This window comes from Oncorhynchus mykiss, chromosome 2 (assembly GCF_013265735.2).
Source record: "Oncorhynchus mykiss isolate Arlee chromosome 2, USDA_OmykA_1.1, whole genome shotgun sequence".
Lineage (NCBI taxonomy): Eukaryota > Metazoa > Chordata > Actinopteri > Salmoniformes > Salmonidae > Oncorhynchus > Oncorhynchus mykiss.
The window spans coordinates 13,666,911-13,685,683 of record NC_048566.1 but is presented as its reverse complement, the minus strand read 5'-3'; the positions used below and the strand labels follow the sequence as shown (position 1 = coordinate 13,685,683).

At 46.8% G+C, this 18,773-nt stretch overlaps 1 protein-coding gene across 1 annotated transcript in view; it reads right to left on the bottom strand.

Annotated features, from left to right (window-relative positions):
* Positions 1–18,773, bottom strand: part of LOC110520780 (serine/threonine-protein kinase Nek11-like) — a 92,192-nt gene that overhangs the window by 70,347 nt on the left and 3,072 nt on the right. The window contains exon 3 of the mRNA XM_036938564.1: positions 5,552–5,717. Within this exon, the coding sequence (XP_036794459.1) occupies positions 5,552–5,717 (166 nt within the window). The remainder of the gene's footprint in view (positions 1–5,551; positions 5,718–18,773) is intronic.

The window sequence follows — 18,773 nt, the reverse complement described above, 5'->3', positions numbered from 1 at the left end:
CTGCTGTAATCTAGTAGGATAAAGACTGGAGAACAGGACCCCTACCTGCTGTAATCTACTGTAGTAGGAGAAAGACTGGAGGACAGGACCCCTACCTGCTGTAATCTACTGTAGTAGGAGAAAGACTGGAGGACAGGACCCCTACCTGCTGTAATCTACTGTAGTAGGAGAAAGACTGGAGAACAGGACCCCTACCTGCTGTAATATACTGTAGTAGGAGAAAGACTGGAGGACAGGACCCGTACCTGCTGTAATCTAGTAGGAGAAAGACTGGAGGACAGGACCCTTACCTACTGTAATCTACTGTAGTAGGAGAAAGACTGGAGGACAGGGCCCCTACCTGCTGTAATCTACTGTAGGTGGAGAAAGACTGGAGGACAGGACCCCTACCTGCTGTAATCTACTGTAGTAGGAGAAAGACTGGAGGACAGGACCCCTACCTGCTGTAATCTACTGTAGTAGGAGAAAGACTGGAGGACAGGACCCCTACCTGCTGTAATCTAGTAGGAGAAAGACTGGAGGACGGGACCCATACAGCTGTAATCTAGTAGGAGAAAGACTGGAGGACAGGACCCATACAGCTGTAATCTAGTAGGAGAAAGACTGGAGGACAGAACCCCTACCTGTTGTAATCTAGTAGGAGAAAGACTGGAGGACAGAACCCCTACCTGCTGTAATCTACTGTAGTAGGAGAAAGACTGGAGAACAGGACCCCTACCTGCTGTAATCTAGTAGGAGAAAGACTGGAGGACAGGACCCATACAGCTGTAATCTAGTAGGAGAAAGACTGGAGGACAGGACCCATACAGCTGTAATCTAGTAGGAGAAAGACTGGAGGACAGGACCCATACAGCTGTAATCTAGTAGGAGAAAGACTGGAGGACAGGACCCATACAGCTGTAATCTAGTAGGAGAAAGACTGGAGGACAGAACCCCTACCTGCTGTAATCTAGTAGGAGAAAGACTGGAGGACAGGACCCCTACCTGCTGTAATCTAGTAGGATAAAGACTGGAGGACAGGACCCCTACCTGCTGTAATCTAGTAGGATAAAGACTGGAGGACAGGACCCCTACCTGCTGTAATCTAGTAGGAGAAAGACTGGAGGACAGAACCCCTACCTGCTGTAATCTACTGTAGTAGGAGAAAGACTGGAGGACAGGACCCATACAGCTGTAATCTAGTAGGAGAAAGACTGGAGGACAGGACCCCTACCTGCTGTAATCTAGTAGGAGAAAGACTGGAGGACAGGACCCATACAGCTGTAATCTAGTAGGATAAAGACTGGAGGACAGGACCCCTACCTGCTGTAATCTAGTAGGAGAAAGACTGGAGGACAGGACCCCTACCTGCTGTAATCTAGTAGGAGAAAGACTGGAGGACAGGACCCCTACCTGCTGTAATCTAGTAGGATAAAGACTGGAGGACAGGACCCCTACCTGCTGTAATCTAGTAGGAGAAAGACTGGAGGACAGAACCCCTACCTGCTGTAATCTACTGTAGTAGGAGAAAGACTGGAGGACAGGACCCATACAGCTGTAATCTAGTAGGAGAAAGACTGGAGGACAGGACCCCTACCTGCTGTAATCTAGTAGGAGAAAGACTGGAGGACAGGACCCATACAGCTGTAATCTAGTAGGATAAAGACTGGAGGACAGGACCCCTACCTGCTGTAATCTAGTAGGATAAAGACTGGAGGACAGGACCCCTACCTGCTGTAATCTAGTAGGAGAAAGACTGGAGGACAGAACCCCTACCTGCTGTAATCTAGTAGGCGAAAGACTGGAGGACAGAACCCCTACCTGCTGTAATCTAGTAGGATAAAGACTGGAGGACAGGACCCCTACCTGCTGTAATCTAGTAGGAGAAAGACTGGAGGACAGAACCCCTACCTGCTGTAATCTAGTAGGATAAAGACTGGAGGACAGGACCCCTACCTGCTGTAATCTAGTAGGAGAAAGACTGGAGGACAGAACCCCTACCTGCTGTAATCTATACAGCAAACACTTTGACAAGATGAAAAGAAAAACGGAGAGAGAGCGAGAGCGAGAGAAGGGGGGCGGAGAAGGAGGGGGCACAGATCAATCACTTGTTCCATGCTCTGACACTTCAGACATTTCCCCGTGACCTCTCTCTAGCTTGGAACACCTACAGGGCTACAGTTTGAAGAGAAAGGTGTGCTGCTCTGGTGCAGGGAACCACAGTGACCATGTAATCATGTTAGTGCTGTATGGAGTGATTCCAAGCCATGGTGTTATATAAGAAAATCACAAAGCCATGAATTTATAACACGATAAGTGCATGACAGGATCACATGTAGGATCTTAATTTGAGCCAGTTTGCTACAGCAGGAAAATAATCCTGCAGCAACAGGAAATGTGAATTATGTGATTATAATTCATGGACATTTTTGTAGGGGTTGATACATTTTTCATAAAGGAAAATCAAGTATGACATTTCAAAGGGGAAATTACAAACTTCAGAAGTATTTTTAAAAACACACTACACATTTGACATTTCCTGGAAAGTTCTCCTGCAAAATGCTGATCAAATTAAGATCATACGTCTGTGGCCTTCTATAGTCCTATTTTAATGCTGTGATAATGCAGTATTGAATAAGGTGTGTGTAGACGATTCTGTACATTTGTGTAGACGATTCTGTACATACACCTTAGCCAAATACATTTAAACTCAGATTTTCACAATTCCTGACATTGAATCCTAGTAAAAATTCCCTGTCTTCGGTCAGTTAGGATCACCACTTTATTTTAAGTATTTGAAATGTCAGAATAATAGTAGAGAGAATGATTTATTTCAGCTTTTATTTCTTTCATCACATTCCCAGTGGGTCAGAAGTTTACATACACTCAATTAGTATTTGGTAGCATTGCCTTTAAACTGTTTAACTTGGGTCAAGCGAAACGCTTAGCTTGTGGAAGGGTAGCCTTCCACAAGCTTCCCACAATAAGTTGGGTACATTTTGGCCCATTCCTCCTAACAGAGCTGGTGTAACTGAGTCAGGTTTGTAGGCCTCCTTGCTCGCACACACTTTTTCAGTTCTGCCCACAAATTTTCTATAGGATTGAGGTCAGGGCTTTGTGATGGCCACTCCAATACCTTGACTTTGTTGTCCTTAAACCATCTTGCCACAACTTTGGAAGTATGCCTGGGGTCATTGTCCATTTGGAAGACCCATGCGACCAAGCTTTAACTTCCTGACTGATGTCTCGAGATGTTGCTTCAATATATCCACATAATTTTACTGCCTCATGAAGCCATCTATTTTGTGAAGTGCACCAGTCCCTCCTGCAGCAAAGCACCCCCACAACATGATGCTGCCACCCCCGTGCCTCACGGTTGGGGTGTTCTTCGGCTTGCAAGCCTCCCCCTTTTTCCTCCAAACATAATGATGGTCATTATGGTCAAACACTTCTATCTTTGTTTCATCAGACCAGAGGACATTTCTCCAAAAAGTACGATCTTTGTCCCCATGTGCAGTTGCAAACTGTAGTCTGGATTTTATATGGTGGTTTTGGAGCAGTGGCTTCTTCCTTGCTGAGCGGCCTTTCAGGTTACGTCGATATAGGACACGTTTAACTGTGGATATAGATACTTTTGTACCTGTTTCCTCCAGCATCTTCACAAGGTCCTTTGCTGTTGTTCTGGGATTGATTTGCACTTTTCACCCCAAAGTGAGTTTGTAACGGCATTCTTCCTCCTCTTCTGAGGAGGAGTAGCGAGAAGGATCGGAGGACCAATGCGCAGCGTGGTAAGTGTCCTTAATGTTTATTTAAAGACTGAACTGAACACTACAAAACAATAAACGTGAAACGAACTAAACCGAAACAGTACCCTGTGGCAACAAACACTCACACGGAAACAAACACCCACAACTCAAAAGTGAAACCCAGGCTACCTAAGTATGATTCTCAATCAGAGACAACTAACGACACCTGCCTCTGATTGAGAAGCATACTAGCCTGAACTCAAAACCCCAGCATAGAAAAACACACATAGACTGCCCACCCCAACTCACGCCCTGACCATACTAAATAAAGACAAAACAAAGGAAATAAAGGTCAGAACGTGACAGCGTTCATCTCTAGAAGACAGAACGCGTCTCCTTCCTGAGCGTTATGGCGGCTGCGTGGTCCCATGGTGTTTATACTTGCGTACTATTGTTTGTACAGATGAACGTGGTACCTTCAGGCGATTGGAAATTGCTCCCAAGGATGAACCAGACTTGTGGAGGTCTATAATTATTTTCTAATAATACATTAAAAAAAACTGAAACCATATCATGACCAAGACTTGGCATCTATAAGAACTTATTTATGCATAATGTAAGCAATAACATGAGATAAATATATATTAGATACACACACAAAACTAGTCAAAATAATGATTTTGATTTTCCCATAATGTCAAGCAAAGAGGCACTGAGTTTGAAGGTAGGCCTTGAAATACATTCACAGGTACACCTCCAATTGACTCAAATGGTGTCAATTAGCCTATCAGAAGCTTCTAAAGCCATGACATAATTTTCTGGAATTTTCCATGCTGTTTAAAGGCACCGTCAACTAAACTTCTGACCCACTGGAATTGTGATAAAATGAATTATAAGTGAAATAATCTGTCTGTAAACAATTGTTGTAAAAATTACTTGCGTCATGCAGAAAGCAGATGTCCTACCCGACTTGCCAAAACTATAGTTTGTTAACAAGAAATTTGTGGAGTGGTTGAAAAACAAGATTTAATGACTCCAACCTAAGTGTATGTAAACCTCCGATTTCATATGCATATTCTTGATACCATTTGAAAGGAAACACTTTCACAAGTGAAATGAATGAAGGAGAATATAATTAGATCTGGTAAAAGATCATACAAAGAAAAAAAACGTTTTTTTTTGTTTTTCTGTACCATCATCTTTGAAATGCAAGAGAAAGGCCATAATATATTATTATTACATTTAGATTTTGACCACTAGATGGCAGCAGTGTATGTGCAAAGTTTTAGACGGATCCAATGAACCATTGCATTCTGTTAAAAATGTTGTATCATGACTGCCCAAATGTGCCTAATTGGTTTATTAATAACTTTTCAAGTTCATAACTGTGCACTCTCCTCAAACAATAGCAAGGTAGCTACTGTAAATTGGTCAGTGCAGTTCGATTAACAAGAATTTAACCTTTCTGCCAATATCAGATATGTCTATGTCCTGGGAAATGTTCTTGTTACTTACGACCTCATGCTAAACACAATAGCCTACTTTAGCTCAACCGTACCGAGGTGGACCCACCAATCCTGTAAAGGTTAACCACTTCACATGTTTCTGACAGAAAATAACAACTGAGAATGCAATGGCAAGGTACACATTATCCCTGCCCAAGGTCAAACGAGGAAACTGAAAACGGACCGATGGCGGAGAATATTTCCTCACTGATGCCAGTCCAACTGACAGAGGGAACTCGAGAATGAATGCATTATTCAAGGTTGTGGATGAGATTGCCTGAGCACAAAAGATTCCAAGAGATCTGGAGACATCAGTCCTACCTCACAGTACTCAGTGATGATGCAGAAGGAGTCTCTATGCAGAAAGCTGCTGTAGAAAGTGATGATTGCTGGGTGGTGGAGCTGGGACAGGAGCTGAGCCTCCTGGGATGCCTGGACTGTCTCGTTAGGACGCAGGTCCCCCAGAGGGATCTCCTTCAGCACCTTACTAGGGATCAAAGGTCAGACGGCAGAGGAGAGAGAAAGGTTATAGTAAAGGGTTTTTCCAAAATGGGCAACACATGTACGTAGTAGCAAGTTATTTTTATTTTTTATTTAACCAAGCAAGTCAGTTAAGAACAAATTCTCATTTACAATAACAGCCTAGGAACAGTGGGTTACTGCCTTTTCCAGGAGCAGAATGACAGATTTTTACCTTGTCAGCTAGGGGATCTAGCAACCTTTCGGTTACTGGCCCAATGCTCTAACCACTAGGCTACCTGCTGCCCATATATCAATATAGAGTATTAGGGAGTGCAAATGTGAAAAGCTGGCAATAGACGTAAGTTGACCACCGAACCCCAATTATCATCCTGGGCAGGGACAGGGAACATAATTCAGACAGATCGTTTAAAATGTATGTTTTCTCCCGTCCCCTGTCTGGTCCTGGGTACATACACACATGTACGCTACCTCTCCTCCTCTCTACCTCTCCTCCTCTCTTCCTCTCCTCCTCTCTATCGCTCCTCCTCTCTACCTCTCCTCCTCTCATCCTCTCCTCCTCTCCACCTCTCCTCCTCTCTACCTCTCCTCCTCTCTATCGCTCCTCCTCTCTACCTCTCCTCCTCTCATCCTCTCCTCCTCTCCACCTCTCCTCCTCTCTACCTCTCCTCCTCTCTATCGCTCCTCCTCTCTACCTCTCCTCCTCTCTATCGCTCCTCCTCTCTACCTCTCCTCCTCTCTACCTCTCCTCCTCTCTATCGCTCCTCCTCTCTACCTCTCCTCCTCTCTACCTCTCCTCCTCTCTTCCTCTCCTCCTCTCTTCCTCTCCTCCTCTCTATCTCTCCTCCTCTCTTCCTCTCCTCCTCTCTACCTCTCCTCCTCTCTATCACTCCTCCTCTCTACCTCTCCTCCTCTCTATCGCTCCTCCTTTCTACCTCTCCTCCTCTCTACCTCTCCTCCTCTCTACCTCTCCTCCTCTCTTCCTCTCCTCCTCTCTACCTCTCCTCCTCTCTACCTCTCCTCCTCTCTTCCTCTCCTCCTCTCTACCTCTCCTCCTCTCTACCTCTCCTCCTCTCTACCGCTCCTCCTCTCCTCCTCTCTATCGCTTCTCCTCTCTACCTCTCCTCCTCTCTACCTCTCCTCTCTATCGCTCCTCCTCTCTACCTCTCCTCCTCTCTACCTCTCCTCCTCTCTATCGCTCCTCCTCTCTTACCTCTCCTCCTCTCTTCCTCTCCTCTCTACCTCTCCTCCTCTCATCCTCTCCTCCTCTCTACCTCTCTACCTCTCCTCCTCTCTATCGCTCCTCTTCTCTTCCTCTCCTCCTCTCTTCCTCTCCTCCTCTCTATCTCTCCTCCTCTCTTCCTCTCCTCCTCTCTACCTCTCCTCCTCTCTATCACTCCTCCTCTCTACCTCTCCTCCTCTCTACCTCTCCTCCTCTCTTCCTCTCCTCCTCTCTACCTCTCCTCCTCTCTATCGCTCCTCCTCTCTACCTCTCCTCCTCTCTTCCTCTCCTCCTCTCTTCCTCTCCCCGTCTACCTCTCCTCCTTTCTTCCTCTCCTCCTCTCTACCTCTCCTCCTCTCTATCGCTCCTCCTCTCTACCTCTCCTCCTCTCTACCTCTCCTCTCTATCACTCCTCCTCTCTACCTCTCCTCCTCTCATCCTCTCCTCACCTCTTCCTCTCCTCCTCTCTACCTCTCCTCCTCTCTATCGCTCCTCCTCTCTACCTCTCCTCCTCTCTATCGCTCCTCCTCTCTACCTCTCCTCCTCTCTACCTCTCCTCCTCTCTATCGCTCCTCCTCTCTACCTCTCCTCCTCTCTACCTCTCCTCCTTTCTTCCTCTCCTCTCTACCTCTCCTCTCTACCTCTCCTCCTCTCTACCTCTCCTCTTCTCTTCCTCTCCTCCTCTCTACCTCTCCTCTCTACCTCTCCTCCTCTCTTCCTCTCCTCCTCTCTAACTCTCCTCTCTACCTCTCCACCTCTCCTCCTCTCTACCTCTCCTCCTCTCTATCGCTCCTCCTCTCTACCTCTCCTCCTCTCTTCATCTCCTCATCTCTACATCTCCTCCTCTCTACCTCTCCTCCTCTCTACCTCTCCTCTTCTCTTCCTCTCCTCCTCTCTACCTCTCCTCTCTACCTCTCCTCCTCTCTTCCTCTCCTCCTCTCTAACTCTCCTCTCTACCTCTCTTCCTCTCCTCCTCTCTACCTCTCCTCCTCTCTATTGCTCCTCCTCTCTACCTCTCCTCCTCTCTTCATCTCTTCATCTCCTCCTCTCTACCTCTCCTCCTCTCTACCTCTCCTCCTTCCATACCTTTAAGGAGCTCATCAGGCCCCACTCAGAGAAAGGACTGATCTGTCGCAGCACAAAGAACCTCTGGCTAAATTGGTCCTCAGGTCATTGATGTGAAGTCTATGTTCTCATTCAGTCTCTCTCTATTCAGCTTCCTACTTCACTTTCTCTCACCTTCTCTCCTCTCTACCTCTCCTCCTCTCTACCTCTCCTCTCTATCGCTCCTCCTCTCTACCTCTCCTCCTCTCTACCTCTCCTCCTCTCTATCGCTCCTCCTCTCTTACCTCTCCTCCTCTCTTCCTCTCCTCTCTACCTCTCCTCCTCTCATCCTCTCCTCCTCTCTACCTCTCTACCTCTCCTCCTCTCTATCGCTCCTCTTCTCTTCCTCTCCTCCTCTCTTCCTCTCCTCCTCTCTATCTCTCCTCCTCTCTTCCTCTCCTCCTCTCTACCTCTCCTCCTCTCTATCACTCCTCCTCTCTACCTCTCCTCCTCTCTACCTCTCCTCCTCTCTTCCTCTCCTCCTCTCTACCTCTCCTCCTCTCTATCGCTCCTCCTCTCTACCTCTCCTCCTCTCTTCCTCTCCTCCTCTCTTCCTCTCCCCGTCTACCTCTCCTCCTTTCTTCCTCTCCTCCTCTCTACCTCTCCTCCTCTCTATCGCTCCTCCTCTCTACCTCTCCTCCTCTCTACCTCTCCTCTCTATCACTCCTCCTCTCTACCTCTCCTCCTCTCATCCTCTCCTCACCTCTTCCTCTCCTCCTCTCTACCTCTCCTCCTCTCTATCGCTCCTCCTCTCTACCTCTCCTCCTCTCTATCGCTCCTCCTCTCTACCTCTCCTCCTCTCTACCTCTCCTCCTCTCTATCGCTCCTCCTCTCTACCTCTCCTCCTCTCTACCTCTCCTCCTTTCTTCCTCTCCTCTCTACCTCTCCTCTCTACCTCTCCTCCTCTCTACCTCTCCTCTTCTCTTCCTCTCCTCCTCTCTACCTCTCCTCTCTACCTCTCCTCCTCTCTTCCTCTCCTCCTCTCTAACTCTCCTCTCTACCTCTCCACCTCTCCTCCTCTCTACCTCTCCTCCTCTCTATCGCTCCTCCTCTCTACCTCTCCTCCTCTCTTCATCTCCTCATCTCTACATCTCCTCCTCTCTACCTCTCCTCCTCTCTACCTCTCCTCTTCTCTTCCTCTCCTCCTCTCTACCTCTCCTCTCTACCTCTCCTCCTCTCTTCCTCTCCTCCTCTCTAACTCTCCTCTCTACCTCTCTTCCTCTCCTCCTCTCTACCTCTCCTCCTCTCTATTGCTCCTCCTCTCTACCTCTCCTCCTCTCTTCATCTCTTCATCTCCTCCTCTCTACCTCTCCTCCTCTCTACCTCTCCTCCTTCCATACCTTTAAGGAGCTCATCAGGCCCCACTCAGAGAAAGGACTGATCTGTCGCAGCACAAAGAACCTCTGGCTAAATTGGTCCTCAGGTCATTGATGTGAAGTCTATGTTCTCATTCAGTCTCTCTCTATTCAGCTTCCTACTTCACTTTCTCTCACCTTCTGCAAAGGTTGGGCAGCGGAAACGCATTGTCCTAAATTACATCCTGCTATGCTGCTCTGAGACTGAGAGATCCTTAGGCTTCTGATATGATTAACCAAAACACATGGCCCTAACTATGACACATGTTGGGTTGGGTTGGCATCCAGGGTTAGTGTGGTTGGTGAAATGTGTTCCATCTGGTGTTGCGTCTTCTCAGCTCTCTTCACAGGTTCCCGGTGGCAGCAGTCAAGACATTTAAGACCTAACTTCCACTTTCTTCCTTCCTGCCGGAAAACATATTTTACATCCTCTTCTGTTGGCTCTCTGCAATGAGTCATGGTCAAGCTGGGCTGTGTCTGATAGTCGGTCAGATTATTTGTCTTCCTGGAATGAAATGATCGTCTGCAGATTGAGAGTGTTCCTTGACTTCTTGTTAATGACTGCATAGGTCTGGGCTTACTGTTGTTCTGAGCTAACCAGTGATCCCAGGTTGAAGTAACTTCCGGGTCACTAACACATCAGTGGGCAGGGCTGAGAGGTCATCCAGGAGACAGTGGAGGGATGGGATCATTCGTGACAAAGTTTGATGTACTACATGGCCAACACTGTCTACGACCGCTGTTTTTGGAGATTTCCAACACTGTCTAAGACTGCTGTTTGTGGAGATTTCCAACACTGTCTAAGACTGCTGTTGGTGGAGATTTCCAACACTGTCTAAGACTGCTGTTGATGGAGATTTCCAACACTGTCTAAGACTGCTGTTGGTGGAGATTTCCAACACTGTCTAAGACTGCTGTTTGTGGAGATTTCCAACACTGTCTAAGACTGCTGTTGGTGGAGATTTCCAACACTGTCTAAGACTGCTGTTGGTGGAGATTTTCAACACTGTCTAAGACTGCTGTTTGTGGAGATTTCCAACACTGTTGAAGTCAGCTGGTTGAGGTGATTTCCAACACTGTTGAAGTCAGCTGGTTGTGGAGATTTCCAACACTAAGACTGCTGTTGGTGGAGATTTCCAACACTGTCTAAGACTGCTGTTGGTGGAGATTTCCAACACTGTCTAAGACTGCTGTTGATGGAGATTTCCAACACTGTCTAAGACTGCTGTTGGTGGAGATTTCCAACACTGTCTAAGACTGCTGTTTGTGGAGATTTCCAACACTGTCTAAGACTGCTGTTGGTGGAGATTTCCAACACTGTCTAAGACTGCTGTTGGTGGAGATTTTCAACACTGTCTAAGACTGCTGTTTGTGGAGATTTCCAACACTGTTGAAGTCAGCTGGTTGAGGTGATTTCCAACACTGTTGAAGTCAGCTGGTTGTGGAGATGTTGGTGGAACATTGTGATAAATGGGTCGTTCAAAATCCCCCTCCATATGCTGTGCTTCATTAGATATCATCACCTTTCCCATGTTCTCATGCATACAGTATGTACAGTATGATACGATAAATGGTTTGCAGTTTAGTGGCCTTGTCCTTGGTGGCAGAGATTGACGTAGAGCAGGGTTTCTTAAATGATGGACGTGGGCCTAAAGTGGGCCCTGGGCAAGTGGGTCACGAGTTATCAGTCTATAATCACACACTATTTCATCTTAATTTGGGTCGTTGGAGGACGATTTGGGTCACGGGAGAACGGTCCATTTCTTATTTGGATCTTGGGCTGAAAAAGTTTAAGAACCCCTGACGTAGAGGACCAGAGAATGGCACAGAAGGACTCATATCTGTTGGTGTGACATGGAGCCTCTAGAATAGATGACTCCTTCTAGCGAGAAGCAGGCTGGCAGGGGCACCATTCAATGGCACATTGGTTATATAACAAACAAACAGCCGACTTTACCATGCCTTTGCACTTCTACACATTTAGCATATTATGTCACAGAAGGTAATTGAGCAGAAATATAAATACGATTGGTGAATTAAAAATAACTGAGAGTATGGATTTAGTATATAAAATGTGTCTATGTGACTCAGTGCTTCGTTTATTGCTTTTTGTTTTATGCAATTGTTCTGTCTCCCTCATAATATCACATTGTTCTGTCTCCCTCATAATATCACATTGTTCTGTCTCCCTCATAATACCACATTGTTCTGTCTCCCTCATAATATCACATTGTTCTGTCTCCCTCATAATATCACATTGTTCTGTCTCCCTCATAATATCACATTGTTCTGTCTCCCTCATAATATCACATTGTTCTGTCTCCCTCATAATACCACATTGTTCTGTCTCCCTCATAATATCACATTGTTCTGTCTCCCTCATAATACCACATTGTTCTGTCTCCCTCATAATATCACATTGTTCTGTCTCCCTCATAATATCACATTGTTCTGTCTCCCTCATAATATCACATTGTTCTGTCTCCCTCATAATATCACATTGTTCTGTCTCCCTCATAATATCACATTACAGCAGAGGGCATTCAGAATTCAGAGAAAGTCCTCCATTCAATCTCATAGGACAGGGGTTCTCGCCATGCGGCCTGAACATCACATTACTCATCCAGCCGTTCCTGCAGGGAATAACTTAGAACGCAGCGTGTCCAGATTCTCTTATTGTCTCTGTTAGTTGGATCACATTGGTATAATCCTGGAACAGTGGGGAGGGAAGCCACATTACGGTACACACACACACACATATATACACACACACACACACACACACACATACACACACACACATACACACACATACACATACACACACACACACACGCGCGCACACACACACACACACGCGCGCACACACACACACACACACACACACACACACACACACACGCGCGCACACACACCATGCACACACACACACATCCTGGGGAATAAACCATTGGTATCATTCCTATGGTCCTCCTAGCCACATCACTAGCTGATGTAACAAGGTGATGACAGACTGAAAAACAAGATGAGAAATCACTACAAAGATTTACAGGTAGGTAGGTATATGTTGAAAATGTTGTCTGTCTCACTGTTAACATGAAGAATAAACCCAAACAGATGTACATGTCCTGATGGATTCCAGAAGTTCAAATTACAATATGGACTGGGACAGGGGAGAGTGGCGAGGGGAGAGGGGAGAGGGGCGAGAAGCGAGAGGGGAGAGAAGCAAGAGGTGAGAGGGGAGAGAGGCGAGGGGAGGGGGGAGAGGGGAGAGGGATGAGGGGAGAGAGGTGAGAGGGGAGAGAAGCAAGAGGTGAGAGGGGAGAGGGGCGAGAGGGGAGAGAAGCAAGAGGTGAGAGGGGAGAGGGGAGAGAGGTGAGGGGAGGGGGAAAGGGGAGAGGGAGGAGGGGAGAGGGGAGAGGGAGGAGGGGAGAGGGAGGTGGGGAGAGGGGAGAGGGGAGAGAGGGGAGAGAAGCTAGAGGTGAGAGGGGAGAGGGGCGAGAGGGGAGAGAAGCAAGAGGTGAGAGGGGAGAGGGGAGAGAGGCGAGGGGAGGGGGAGAGGGGAGAGGGAGGAGGGGAGAGGGGAGAGGGAGGAGGGGAGAGGGAGGTGGGGAGAGGGGAGAGGGGAGAGAGGGGAGAGAAGCAAGAGGTGAGAGGGGAGAGAGGCGAGGGGAGGGGGTAGAGGGGAGAGGGAGGAGGGGAGAGGGGAGAGGGAGGAGGGAGGAGGGAGGAGGGAGGAGGGAGGAGGGAGGAGGGAGGAGGGAGGAGGGGAGAGGGGAGAGGCGAGAGGGAGGAGGGGAGAGGGGAGAGGGATGAGGGAAGAGGGGAGAGGGATGAGGGAAGAGGGGAGAGGCGAGAGAGTCGAGGGGAGAGGGAGGAGGGGAGAGGGGAGAGGTGAGAGGCGAGAGAGTCGAGGGGAGAGGGAGGAGGGGAGAGGCAAAGGGAGAGGGGGAGGTGAGATGGGCGAGTGAAGGGAGAGGGAAGAGGGGGGAGAGGTGAGAGGGGGAGGTGAGATGGGCGAGTGAAGGGAGAGGGGAGAGAGGGGAGAGGGGAGAGGGGAGAGGGGACAGGGGAGAGGTGAGAGGGGGAGGTGAGATGGGCGAGTGAAGGGAGAGGGGAGAGAGGGGAGTGAGGGAAATAAAGAGAAAGAAGACACATGGCACCAACAGAATGGAGGGAAGGAGGAAAAGAGAGTGAGAGTGAGTTAGAGGATTGATGATGGAGGGAGGGAGGGAGGGAGGGAGGGAGGGAGGGAGGGAGGGAGGGAGGGAGGGAGGGAGGGAGGGACATGCAGTCAGATGAGATAACCAATCTGGCTTTAAAGAGGTTGGGAGGTTTCCTAAATCTGACAGAGGTATGGGGTCTGGAGACTGAGAGGAGTGGAGAAGGTGTGTGTGTGTGTGTGCGCGCGTATCTGTATATACAGTATATATAATGATGTGTGTGTAATGGTGTGTGTGTGTAATGATCTGTATGTGTATTTACAGTATATATAATGATCTATATGTGTATTTACAGTATATATAATGATCTGTATGTGTATTTACAGTATATATAATGATCTGTATGTGTATTTACAGTATATATAATGATCTGTATGTGTATATACAGTATATATAATGATCTGTATGTGTATTTACAGTATATATAATGATCTGTATGTGTATATACAGTATATATAATGATCTGTATGTGTATTTACAGTATATATAATGATCTGTATGTGTATTTACAGTATATATAATGATCTGTATGTGTATTTACAGTATATATAATGATCTGTAGGTGTATTTACAGTATATATAATGATCTGTAGGTGTATATACAGTAAGTTATACAAGAACTGGTGAACAGGAGTCAACTATTGGCATAGAAGCCCCTCCAGTAGGCCTTGCATAGCAATCAACCAGACAAGACCTGCTCCATGTAAAGAACCCCTGCATCACCCCTCTGTATCCATGTACAGTAAAGATCTGAGACCTGACCATCTCTGATCCACTGGCCACACCACCACAAATCCACCTGGAAGCACTCAGTCACTCACCCAGTCAGTCAGTCAGTCAGTCACTCAGTCACTCAGTCAGTCAGTCACTCAGTCAGTCAGTCACTCAGTCAGTCAGTCAGTCCCTAATATGCAACCAGGGCTTCTTTTTTTCTGATTTGATTTCTAATTCAATTTCATTTGTTGAGCCTTTAAAAACGTTCTATCCGCATCAGTACCGTCCGTATATTGCTATTTTCCAAGTGAAAGACCTCGCATTGCAGGGAAATGAGTGGTGGGGTATTGTTAAATGGATGTGTGGTGGCGGGCGAGGCGAGGGAGAGTGTGAGAGGCGAGAGGCGAGAGGCGAGAGGCGAGGGAGAGTGTGAGAGGCGAGAGGCGAGAGGCGAGAGGCGAGGGAGAGTGTGAGAGGCGAGAGGCGAGAGGCGAGGGAGAGTGTGAGAGGCGAGAGGCGAGAGGCGAGAGGCGAGGGAGAGTGTGAGAGGCGAGAGGCGAGAGGCGAGAGGCGAGGGAGAGTGTGAGAGGCGAGAGGCGAGAGGCGAGAGGCGAGAGGCGAGAGGCGAGGGAGAGTGTGAGAGGCGAGAGGCGAGAGGCGAGAGGCGAGGGAGAGTGTGAGAGGCGAGAGGCGAGAGGCGAGAGGCGAGGGAGAGTGTGAGAGGCGAGAGGCGAGAGGCGAGAGGCGAGGGAGAGTGTGAGAGGCGAGAGGCGAGAGGCGAGGGAGAGTGTGAGAGGCGAGAGGCGAGAGGCGAGAGGCGAGGGAGAGTGTGAGAGGCGAGAGGCGAGAGGCGAGAGGCGAGAGGCGAGAGGCGAGAGGCATGGGTGCTGCCAACCACATCTGTCCACAGCCCAGAAGGAAATATTACCAAGCTGTTTGTCCTCACCTCCGTAATTCTTCCCAAAAGGTACAGAAGCACTTATTGAGCTAGCGGGTACACACAACTCAAGTATGCAGGGACAGAAACGTCAGCTGGTCGTCATTTAACTAGTGTGCTTGCTTCAGCAAGAAGTATTGGCTGATACTTATTTACACATTGGAGATGGACTCCAACAGCCTGCTGGTAGGTGCTGGTAATGAATTAGATATGTGTGCATTATACAATAATGACTTGGTACTGATTGCACATCAGCTGCGACTTTGTAATTAGTATAGTAAGCACACAATAAACCATCTAGACAAGACCATCATTGTTAGTAATGACTGTGTTTACAAACACTCAATACACACGTTTTGGATGGGGAACATTTACAGTAACTGTTGACAGCTAAGCTAACCGAAGGAGCAATTGTTATTTTCCCAGAATGCTGCACACACTAAGTGAATGGGTGGGGGAAACTAAATGAATGAACAAACAAAGGGGAAACTATTTCTGACAATCTTGGCTGCCTGTCACTCTTGTTTACGAAACAGGCAGAAGAACACATCGCTCCTCATTCAGAGTTAATAATTTTAACGTTGGAATGAAACGATAAGGAGGAGATTGTTAATAAAGGGGAAGAAGACAAGGCCATTTGTCTTGGGCTGATGTGAAACAGCTGTATCCCCGAGGCAGCTCTCTCTGTTGTAGCCTTGAAGTCTGCACTTTTTAAAGTCCAGGTTCTTCTTGTTCAAAGCCATCTACTGTATGTGATTACACAGTGGAATAGAGGTCAGCTTGATGGGCTTGTTGACCAGAATAAGTCAATAACGTCACAAAGCACACTGTATGTGTATGACACATGTACACTCTTAGAAAAAAAGGTGCTATCTAGAGCCAAAAAGGGTTATTCTGCTGTTTCCACAGGAGAACCCTTTGAAGAACCCCTTTTGGTTCCAGGTCGAACCCCTTTGGTTCCAAGTAGAACCCATTTGGTTCCAGGTAGAACCATTTTTGAACATTGACCCCAAAAGAGTTCTACCTGGAACCAAAAATGGTTACCTACTCTACTGTGCTCAACATACTGTGCTTTCTTGCTATGTGCATAGCTACCTGCTTCAGTGCCAAGAAGGGAAGCAGAAACCAGAAGTCATGAGTGACTGGCTTCAGCAAGTCCAGGAGGAATTCTGGCTGGATATAATAAATTAATTCCGAACCCCCCCCCCACACACACACGAGTCATCATTGCATGTGATAGACAGTAGCCTGACTGACACTGGTCTCACGTGACGAGGAAAGGAAAGCTATCAGTGGTCTCTCAGTGTGGATGTGGCTGTCTGATGGACAGTCCAGGTAACAGAATCAATCCCCCAGGCACACATGTCAAACTAATTCCACGGAGGGCTGAGTTTCTGCACGTTTTTGTACTTGATTGTTGAATTCTGGTCACAAATTAGTGAGGAACTCCTCTCAACTGGTTGTCTAGGCCTTAATTGAAAAGCAAAAAGAAAAACCCACAGACACTAGGCCATCCATGGAATCAGTTTGACACCCTGCCCCAGGGGAACCAACATCAGACATTCAGAAACTCCTCTTGCTCAAAGCAGGTGTGATCCATGAGCAGAGTGATAACATTGATCATCATAGCAGATGATGATTTGATATGTATTTTTACTGCAGAGGGGCTGGTGATGCCTGATGTCTTCAGTAAGGGAAAGGGTGTGACTTCCAACACCAACCCACAACCTGCAGTCATATGATCTGAGAAAAATGTGAGAAATGAATGTGTATACTGTATGTGAATGCACTGCTTTAAATGCATCCTTGGCACATATATCTCTATATATCTCAAATATACAGTGCCTTGCGAAAGTATTCGGCCCCCTTGAACTTTGCGACCTTTTGCCACATTTCAGGCTTCAAACATAAAGATATAAAACTTTATTTTTTTGTGAAGAATCAACAACAAGTGGGACACAATCATGAAGTGGAACGACATTTATTGGATATTTCAAACTTTTTTAACAAATCAAAAACTGAAAAATTGGGCGTGCAAAATTATTCAGCCCCTTTACTTTCAGTGCAGCAAACTCTCTCCAGAAGTTCAGTGAGGATCTCTGAATGATCCAATGTTGACCTTAAATGACTAATGATGATAAATACAATCCACCTGTGTGTAATCAAGTCTCCGTATAAATGCACCTGCACTGTGATAGTCTCAGAGGTCCGTTAAAAGCGCAGAGAGCATCATGAAGAACAAGGAACACACCAGGCAGGTCCGAGATACTGTTGTGAAGAAGTTTAAAGCCGGATTTGGATACAAAAAGATTTCCCAAGCTTTAAACATCCCAAGGAGCACTGTGCAAGCGATAATATTGAAATGGAAGGAGTATCAGACCACTGCAAATCTACCAAGACCTGGCCGTCCCTCTAAACTTGCAGCTCATACCAGGAGAAGACTGATCAGAGATGCAGCCAAGAGGCCCATGATCACTCTGGATGAACTGCAGAGATCTACAGCTGAGGTGGGAGACTCTGTCCATAGGACAACAATCAGTCGTATATTGCACAAATCTGGCCTTTATGGAAGAGTGGCAAGAAGAAAGCCATTTCTTAAAGATATCCACAAAAAGTGTTGGTTAAAGTTTGCCACAAGCCACCTGGGAGACACACCAAACATGTGGAAGAAGGTGCTCTGGTCAGATGAAACCAAAATTGAACTTTTTGGCAACAATGCAAAACGTTATGTTTGGCGTAAAAGCAACACCCTGAACTCACCATCCCCACTGTCAAACATGGTGGTGGCAGCATCATGGTTTGGGCCTGCTTTTCTTCAGCAGGGACAGGGAAGATGATTAAAATTGATGGGAAGATGGATGGAGCCAAATACAGGAAGGACCATTCTGGAAGAAAACCTGATGGAGTCTGCAAAAGACCTGAGACTGGGACGGAGATTTGTCTTCCAACAAGACAATGATCCAAAACATAAAGCAAAATCTACAATGGAATGGTTCAAAAATAAACATATCCAGGTGTTAGAATGGCCAAGTCAAAGTCCAGACCTGAATCCAATCGAGAATCTGTGGAAAGAACTGAAAACTGCTGTTCACAAATGCTCTCCATCCAACCTCACTGAGCTCAAGCTGTTTTGCAAGGAGGAATGGGAAAAAATGTCAGTCTCTCGATGTGCAAAACTGATAGAGACATACCCCAAGCGACTTACAGCTGTAATCGCAGCAAAAGGTGGCGCTACAAAGTATTAACTTAAGGGGGCTGAATAATTTTGCACGCCCAATTTTTCAGTTTTTGATTTGTTAAAAAAGTTTGAAATATCCATAAATGTCATTCCACTTCATGATTGTGTCCCACTTGTTGTTGATTCTTCACAAAAAAATACAGTTTTATATCTTTATGTTTGAAGCCTGAAATGTGGCAAAAGGTCGCAAAGTTCAAGGGGGCCGAATACTTTCGCAAGGCACTGTATCTCAAATATAGCTTGAATACAGCTAACTGACAGTCAGTTGTT